Genomic DNA, 9,607 nt, shown 5'->3' with positions numbered 1-9,607 from the left:
CTGCTTTGGTTCTCTGCATCTGCTTCTATAAGTTGCTGGATATTCATCAGTCTGACTACAGGGCAAGGCCAGTCTAGGCACCCTCTCCACTATTGCTTAGGGTCTTAGCTGGGGTCATTGTGGATTCCTGGGAATTTCTCTAGTGCCAGGTTTCTTCCTAGCCCCATAATGGCTCCCTCAATCAAGATATCTCTTTCCTTGCTCTCCCTCTCTGTCCTTCCCCCCACCTCTACCATCCAGTTCCCTCAAGTTCTCCTCTTCCTGCCCCTTCTATCCTCCTCCTCCCTTTCCACCTTCCCTTCTCCCCCCACCCCCACGCTCCCAATTTTCTCAGGAGACCTTGTCTATTTCCCTTTCCCAGGAGGAATCTATGTATGTTTCTCTTAGGGTTCTCCTCGTATTTAGCCTCTCTGCACTGTGGACTATAGGCTCGTTATCCTTTGCTTTACAGCTAGTATTCACCTATTGAGTGGGTACATACCTGTAGCGCCTGCGCTATGGGACAGTTTGCGAGTTGGGCATAGGGCTAGAGATTAAAGAACACAAGAAATGTGGGTCATTTGTGAAGAGAGAATGCAGAATGCCATTTATTCAAGCTTAGAGAAAGCCTTATATACGTAACTGCTGCACAGTGGAAACCTCCAGACAGGTGGGAAATTACCAGACTCAAAACTGAGCAAACAACTCCTCTGTAGCTAACTACCAGTGTGGGCAGACAGGAACAAACAAGATGTTTTGCCAGAAACTGCAAACTACTCTCAATATGAACCGTGGGAGGAAGGGTAGAGCTGTGGGCCCTACAGGTCCCCCTTTATTATAAATTACATAACGAGGCCCGTCTTAGGTGCAGTGGACGTCAGGCAACACCCCTTGCCTGTCATAGGAAAGCATCCAGGTCAAAACATATTTCCTGTCTTAGGTTGGGGCAGTCCCCCAAAAACCTTTCCCATCATTGGCTCACTAGTCACCCATCGCCACATTCAGCCAGATTTGCACTGAAAGATCCTCCGGAGCAATAGCTAAGAGGACTTGCCGAGTGTTGAAATTGACCTGAACTTGCCTCTGGCTCTGGCTCTATAAAAACATGAAGATGATAAAGGCTCCAGCACACATAAGCATTCCTAAGGAGGCTGTGCCTGCCCAATCCTTAATGAGTCTGCCCACAAGTTGAAGCCCCTTAAGTAAGGTCTCAGCACTAGTGAGGGGAACCCTGGTATTATTAACTAGAATAATCGCATGAGCCAATTTGTGCATAAGATTAAGAAATTGTGCAGTCCAGGGTCCGTGAATAGCAGCATTAAGCATTTTCACTGTATCCTTTAAGTTTGTAACCTTAGCAGTGGTAACACATATGTAATGAAATGAAGGGGAACAGGATAGCATATGAGCTTCCCTGAGTAAGTCTATTTCTTCTTGAACCACAACCAATTGCAAATTTAACTGCACTATTCCTTTGTGAATATAGCTATTACTATCATTTTGAGTGGCCAAGGCATTTGTGACCTGCCCCAATAAGGTATCCACCATGCTAGCAGTAGCAACTGACTGACAACTCCAGCAGCCGTAGCCGCCATGGAAGCCACAGCCAAAATATATTCTTGCTCGGTGCAGGATGTGCTGATCATCATGGGATGTGTTTACAGGTAGAGGAATAATCCTTGGCACTCAGACCACCACAGCCAGCTACTCAGAACCCCAGTAACACTTCAGTTGACCAACCTTCTCAGAACAGTTTAAAACTCCAGAAATATCAGCAGGATGATCAGCAACAACAAAAAAAAGAGGGGGGTGGTGGTGACACAAACTCCTGCCCGGAAAGTACAATTTTTATCTTTTCCATTTTGATGAACCCTCAGAGTGCAAAATCAAGACAAGCTTGAGGCCCCCAATCTTTTTTTAATTTTTTAATTTTTTAAATTTTTAATTAATTAATTTATTTATTTATTAAAGATTTCTGCCTCCTCCCCGCCACCACCTCCCATTTCCCTCCCCCTCCCCCAATCAAGTCCCCCTCCCTCGTCAGCCCGAAGAGCAATCAGGGTTCCCTGCCCTGTGGGAAGTCCAAGGACCACCCACCTCCTTCCAGGTCTAGTAAGGTGAACATCCAAACTGCCTAGGCTCCCACAAAGCCAGTACATGCAGTAGGATCAAAAACCCATTGCCATTGTTCTTGAGTTCTCAGTAGCATTGAGCCTATAATTCGTGATCCTAGAGAAGCTAAATAAGAAGGTGAACCCAAAGAAAAACATATAGGCATCCTCCTGAATATTAAACTTCATCAGGTGATGAAAGGAGACAGAGACAGAGACCCACATTGGAGCACCAGACTGAAATCTCAAGGTCCAAATCAGGAGCAGAAAGAGAGAGAGCACGAGCAAGAAACTCAGGACTGCGAGGGGTGCACCCACACACTGAGACAATGGGGATGTTCTATCGGGATCTCACCAAGGCCAGCTGGCCTGGGTCTGAAAAAGCATGGGATAAAACCGGACTTGCTGAACATAGCAGACAATGAGGACTACTGAGAACCCCCAATCTTCAAAAGCAGACAACACAGCATGTTGCATGGGGTTACAGTAATGAAAATGCCTGCTGTCCTTGGATTGATTTTGGCTGGTGACTTGGGATCCTACCACCATAAATCTGTCTGGGACAAATTAAGAGTCTAGGGGGAGGTGGTAATGCACTTAGCCCAAAAGATGGAAAGACTTCAATCATAACTTAAGGGCCCAGGCCAGCAACCACTGACTGGAACTGCTGGGTGAATTCTGCTAATAAAGTATACCTTGAGACCTGCCACTGAGGCATTGTTGATCACAAGGCAACCACTTGCAGCAATGGAGGTAGGCTCATGAGGTTCCTAATTTTCTCAAATAACAGGACTTCAGCTAAATTCTAAATCCTCATGATATTATTTTGGGTTGTATCCAAAGGCACAGCGGGTTTACCTGTGCCAAAATTGGTAGATAAGAAATAGGGCCACACAGAGCTATCCAATCCCACCAGCATCAGAAACAGAGGATTCTTTACCTGTGCCCATCTGATCTCTTGGCTCTGCAAAGCTGCATCCAATCATTGGGTGTAAGGTTGACTTCCACAAAGGATTTCTTTAAAGCCACAGTAAAGGAGGCATGAGTGCCACAGGCCATAACTTCTTCTTTTAATTATTTAATGTCTTTAAAGGCCAATGTATTATGCTGCCTGATTTGCTGTCTTTGCAGATCAATAACCTCCACAACAAAATAAATTTGTCTCTCTTTACTTAGATTATTTAGTCTATCTTGGATTTTTCAAATTTCCGCCTCTATGTCAATAGGGGCAGAGGCAGCAGCAAAAGAATTTGAAGCAGCAAGGAATGGATTCTGCCACGGGGGTCTTATGGACACATCTCTGTTTGCTTCCTTCCTTTTCTCTCTTCCAACTTTTTTAACAGTATAATCTCCCTTTCTAAAGTCTCTTCTATATCCCTTTTAGTACTTTTAACTTCCCCCTCCTCAAAGCTCTTAATAGACTTCACAGATACTTCATTCTGAATCTCCTCAAGGGTTTGGCCAAATTCTCTAATTGTTCTGTCACTTTTACATTATCACTGAGAAGAGCATCTTTGACTAAACACCATAACGAAAACGTTGTTTGGGAAATTCTTCTGGCCCTCGCTCTTTTAAAGCTTTTTGAAGGTCAGCTTTTACCTGCTTCCAATCAGGAATATTAAAACCCCCTGCTTATGGAAAGCATGGACTAAACTCTAAAACTGTCTTAATGAACTCTTGTGCTGTCTTAGTTTTAATAGTGGTGCCTTGTTTCATTAAAAGAACTATCAATTGGTCAGTCAATACTTAAACAGAATTACTAGCACCCATCTTCAATTCACCCTCACCATCAATATCTTACCTGCTGGCCAGCCTTCTGAGGGCGATCTCTCAGGAGTCCCTACTTCCTGATCTCGCCTGTGCAACAGCACAGTTTGCGAGTCAGGAAAGGGACTGGAGATTAAAGAACACAAGAGACGTGGGTCATTCGTGAAGAGAGAATGCAGAATGACATTTATTCAAGCTTAGAGAAAGCCTTATATACCTAACTATTGCACAGTGGCCATCCCAATGGCAGGTGGCAAAATACCAGGCTCAAGACAGAGCAAACAACTCCCCTGTACCTAACCACCAGTGTGGGCAGAGCGAGCACAGGAACAAACAAGATGTTTTGCCAGAAACATCAAGCTATCCTTGATATGAACCCTGGGAGATTCATAGACTTGAGGGCCCTATACATACCATGTTCATCATTCTGGGTCTGGGTTACCTCACTCAGGATGGTTTTTTCTAGTTCCATCTATTTGCATGAAAATTTCAAGATGTCATTGTATTTACCATTGAGTAGTACTCCATTATGTAAATGTACCACATTTTCTTTATTCATTCTTTAGTTGAGGGGCATTTAAATTGTTTCCAGGTTCTGGCTATTACAAATAATGCTGCTATGAACATAGTTGAACAGATGCCCTTGTAGTATGATTGAGCATCTTTTGGGACACTCTGAAAGCGGTGCTAAAAGGAAAGTTCATAGCACTAACTGCCTACATACAGAAAGTGGAGAAATAGAGTGTAGGTGACGGTTCAGAGACATCGCTGCCAAGCTGGGAACCAGGGAGATGGCCGAGATGGACCCCAAGACCATGCAGGACATCACTTTGGTGCTGGAGACGCTCCTGCAACAGATGCAAGACAAGTTTCAGATCATGTCCGACCAGATCATTGGAAGGATCGATGACATGAGCAGTCGCATTGACAACGTGGAGAAAAATATCTCTGACATCATGTCCCAGGCTGGAGTGGAAGAACTGGAAGGCAAAAACAAGATTCCTACTGCGCAGAAGAGTTGAAAGCTGCTGATACTCACAGTGAATCCAGAACGTCGTTTTTCCCAAGCCAAGAGAAAACCAAGTGGCTTTCTGAAACTATTATGTGTCAACAGGTTTATAAAGTATGCGTTCTTATCACAGCCTGCATAGTCCATAGAATGTCCCCCCAACACCCCCAGTTTCTCAAACTTGGTATCTTTACATCTTGGTCAGTTGTTTTAATTATTAAACACTAAGACTTTGGCAGTTTCTGCATAAAACTGTCCAACTTTTTAGTGAGTTTTGAAGTCCTTTCCCGCTGTTCCTTTTGTGGCAGTTACTGTTTGATGAAGTGGCAGATACTTTCCAGTTAAGTGACTAGTAACTCTTCCCCTTGGCAGAAGCTGTGATGTGTGTTTGTGTACGTGACATCTTCAGCACAAGTTGACTGTTGAGCTGATGCTAGAATGTCAGAAATGCTTTCCCAAACAGCCGAGAACGTTTAGCGGTGGTTTGTGCCGGAGTGTCTGTCAGTTTTGCATGGGATTCTAGTAGCATTGGTAGTGGCAGGCTGTCAGAACCCATTGACCTTGGCCTCCCTTCGAGCTACTGACTGAAAGGGAAGAGACCAAAAGACCCGAGTGAGTCTGCTGCCAGTCACGTGGCTGAGAAATGCCCAGTGGCTGATAAAGGCTCTGATGTTTAAGAAATATTATTTTACTTCAACTATTTCTTGCCTAAATTCTTGCACAGTGAGTTCTATTATTGACTAAAGAAGACAGATAATAAATTCTTTACATTTGGAATTCCAGTGTCTGTAGGCTTAGCCTCCAGGCCACTTTTGATGATCTGGAAGGCAATCCATGTCACTGTCCCCACAAAGTGAATTCATACAATAAAATCCATGAACAATTGGAAAACAAAGAAAGTAGAGAAATAATACACTAATGACTTAACAGCACACCTGAAAGCTCTAGAACAACAACAACAAAATAATCAGACTCACCTAGGAGTAGACAACAGGAAATAATCAAATTGGGGGCTGAAATCAATAAAATAAAAACAAAGAAAACAATACAAAAAAATCAATGAAAAAAAGAGCTGGTTCTTTGAGAAAATCAACGAGATAAACAAACCCTTATCCAAACTAACCAAAAGGTAGAGAGAGAACATCCAAATTAACAAAATCAGAAATGAAAACAACAGACACTGAGGAAATCCAGAGAATCATTAGGTCATACTACAAAAACCTGTACTTCATAAAATTAGAAAATATAGAAGAAATGTACAATTTTCTGGATAGGTACCATATACCAAAATAAAATCAAAATCAGATGAAGAATTTAAATAGACCTATAACCTACAAAAGAAATAGAAGCTGTCATCAAAAGCATCCCAACCAAAAGAAGCCCAAGAACCAATAGTTTTAGCACAGAATTCTAACAGAACTTCAAAGAAGAGCTAATACCTATACTCCTCAAATTGTTCCACATAATAGAAACAAAAGGAACATTGCCAAACTCTTTCTATGAGGTTACAGTTACCCTGATACCGAAACCACATAAAGACTCAACCAAGAGGCCGGGCGGTGGTGGCTTTAATCCCAGCACTCGGGAGGCAGAGACAGGCGGATCTCTGTGAGTTCAAGGCCAGCCTGGTCTACAAGAGCTAGTTCCAGGACAGGAACCAAAAGCTAAGGAGAAACTCTGTCTCGAAAAATCAAAAAAAAAAAAAAAAAAAAAAGACTCAACCAAGAATAACAATTACACACCAATCTCCCTCATGAACATTGATGCAAAAATACTGGCAAATCGAATCCAAGGAGACATCAAAAACAATCATCCACCATGATCGAGTCGACTGCAGGGATGGTTCAACATACGAAAATCTATCATTGTAATCCACTATACAAATAAACTGAAAGAAAAAAAAACATATGATTGTCTCATTAGATGTTGAAAAAGTATTTGACAAAATCCAACACCCCTTCATGATAAACGTCTTGGAGAGATCAGGGATACTAGGAACATATCTAAACATAATAAAAGTTGACAGCCAACATCAAATTAAATGGAGAGAAACTCAGGAACTCACTAAAATCAGGAACAAGACAAAGCTGTCCACTCTCTCCATATCTATTCAACATTGTTCTTGATGTTCTAGCTAGAACAATAAGAAAACAAAAGGAGATTAAGGGGATACAAATTGGAAAGGAAGAAGTCAAACTTTTGCCATTCACAGATGATATGATAGCATACATAAACCACCCCAAAAATTCTACCAGGAAACTCCTACAGCTGATAAACACCTTCTGTAATGTAGCAGAAAACAAGACCAACTCAGAATTTAATATTTTTATTGTTCCAACAGGTGTTAGCTTTACATTATCAAGGCTCAAAGTTTAGGGCTGATTCATCAGCATATTGGAGCCAGTTTGGGGTTGGCTCATTAATATACCAGAGGTTCATTAACACATCTAACATGTAGATTTGGATCAACTCAGAGCAGTCCTGTGGCTGGTTCATTCAGTCTTGCAAGCATTACAGAATGGACTCTGACTAGCTCCAGTGGGCAAGTAAGGCTCTGGCAGGCCTTGCCCTTCTCTCCCATTCCCTCTGCCTTGCTAAAAACCATTAGATTATATTCCTAAATCTAGCCACCAAGGTCTACTCCCTTATTTGGCCACTTCCTCCTCCTGTGGCTAACTTCCAAGGTCCAGCTATCAAAGTATTGAATATTATACAGGCCACATACTTCTGCATTGTATCAGCAGTGAGGCTCTCAAGCCACAATAGCAACTGAGGTGCTGAAAGCATCTTCAGACTGGCTGTCTCCTGAGCTCAGGATATGCTGATGTTGTGCTGCTCCTTTGTAATTATGGAGATCGCCTGGGAAAAGGTGTTAATTTCAAGCTAGTGACAGAGCTGCAGGCATGACTTTAGTCCTGCTACCCCGGAAACAGAATGCTAATGAACTTCCCCCCTCAGTTTACCTTGAGAGATAAAAGATGTTTGGGGACTAAATGCAGGTGATCTTCAGGATTCGAATGAACCCTGAGACTTCCTTCCGATATTGCTGTGTGAACTGTGTCTCAATTATTCCCGTGCCTCCACGCCTGTCCAGAGAGATAGTTTATGTTAGAGTTGGACCCCGACATAGTGGCACCCAAGGTGAGGCTGACTGCTGAACTCTGAGAAATGCTGGAGAAGTGACCAGAAGTACAGAGGAGAATGTGAGGAACCCACGAGAGAAAATTTCACCACAGGTGGATACCTGAGTATTAGTATGAGCACTCAGAAATAAAAAATAGAATTTAAAGAAGTATAATAAGGTGGGACAGTAATATCGGGGGTAAAATTTGTAAATATAGAAATATGGGCTGGCACCAGACCCCGACAAAGTCCAGCAACCAAAAGCCCCCTTCGGCTCACCTAATTAACATGCCCGATTAAAATTAAACATCTCATCCTAAAACTGGGTTTCTCCTTTTCCCTCTACGTTGGTTTTTGGTTTTCAAGACAGGATTCCTCTGTGTAACCTTTGCTGTCCTGGAGCTATCTCTGTAGCCTCAAACTCAGAGATCCTCCTGCCTCTGCCTCTTGTGTTGGGAGTAAAGGTGTGTGCTACCACTACCTGGCACCCCCTTTACTTTTTTAAACTGCTATCTATGTGCCATGCCCATGTGTGTCTCCTCTCTATCCATAGATAGTCCTTTATCCAGTCCAGTTGTCCGTCCATGTGGGTGGCAGGGATTGCACTCAGATTGTCAGACTTGGAGACAAGCACCTTTACCCACTGAGCCATGTCACTGACCTGTAAATTATAATTTTTTAAACAAATTTGACCTATATATAGGTCCCGTCATAGTTATGTGTTTTAATATCGAAATCAGTGGTTCTCAACCTTGTTATTGATATGATCCTTTAATACAGTTCCTCATGTTGTGTTGACTCGCAACCATAAAATTATTTTCGTTTCTACTTCATAACTGTAATTTTCTTAGTTATGACTTGTAAATATTTGATATGTAAGATATCAGATATGTGACCCCTGTGAAAAGATTGCTAAAGGGGTCATGACCCAAAGGTTGAGAAATACTGATCTAAATGAACTGTTCTTTTTTCAGTACTGAGGATCAGTCCTGAGCTGTGTACATGTGGTAGACAATGCTTTACCATTAAGCTATACCACTATTCCTGTATGGACAAAACTTGAAGAAAAAAAAAGTAACTTCTTAAATTGGCCATCCTGGGTGACATTCTTCCTTATCTTATATTGGTTTATATTTTCAAATATCTGCTTTATTTTACTTACATATGTGTGTGTGTCTTACAAAGACTAGAGATCCACATGGGGTATCCTCCTCCAGAACTCTTCACCTTATTTTTTTGAGACAAAGTCTGTCATTGAACTTGAAACTCACCAATTCAGCTAGACTTTTTGGTCTGCAACCCTAAGGATCCTCCTGTCTCTGTTTTCCTAGTGCTAAGATTATGGGTACATGGTGCCACACCTAGCTTTTGATGTGGGTATAGGCAGAATTTCTCTGTGTCTTGGCAGTGGCTCCCAAATAATCATTCAGAGACTTACTATTAATTATAAATGCTTGAGCTACAGTTCAGGCTTGTTACTAGCTAACTCTTACATTTTAAGTTAACCCATATTTCTTATCTACCCTCTGTCACATGACTGTACCTTCTTTCAACACAGCATGTTCATCTTGCTTCTCTTTGCATCTCCCGAGACTTCCCAGACTCTGCCCTTCATCTT

General features: G+C 42.1%; 1 protein-coding gene across 1 annotated transcript; it reads left to right on the top strand.

The window, feature by feature from the left end:
- Positions 1 to 4,648: 4,648 nt before the first annotated feature.
- LOC130868309 (heat shock factor-binding protein 1-like) lies at positions 4,649 to 4,945 on the top strand. The gene has a single exon (XM_057760577.1). The coding sequence runs from the start codon at positions 4,649 to 4,651 to the stop codon at positions 4,877 to 4,879; it is 231 nt and encodes a 76-aa protein (XP_057616560.1). The 3' UTR covers positions 4,880 to 4,945.
- Positions 4,946 to 9,607: the final 4,662 nt, after the last annotated feature.

The sequence above is a fragment of the Chionomys nivalis genome, chromosome X (assembly GCF_950005125.1).
Source record: "Chionomys nivalis chromosome X, mChiNiv1.1, whole genome shotgun sequence".
Taxonomy (NCBI): domain Eukaryota; kingdom Metazoa; phylum Chordata; class Mammalia; order Rodentia; family Cricetidae; genus Chionomys; species Chionomys nivalis.
The sequence above is the reverse complement of the archived record's forward strand: the minus strand, read 5'-3'. Positions and strand labels throughout refer to the sequence as shown.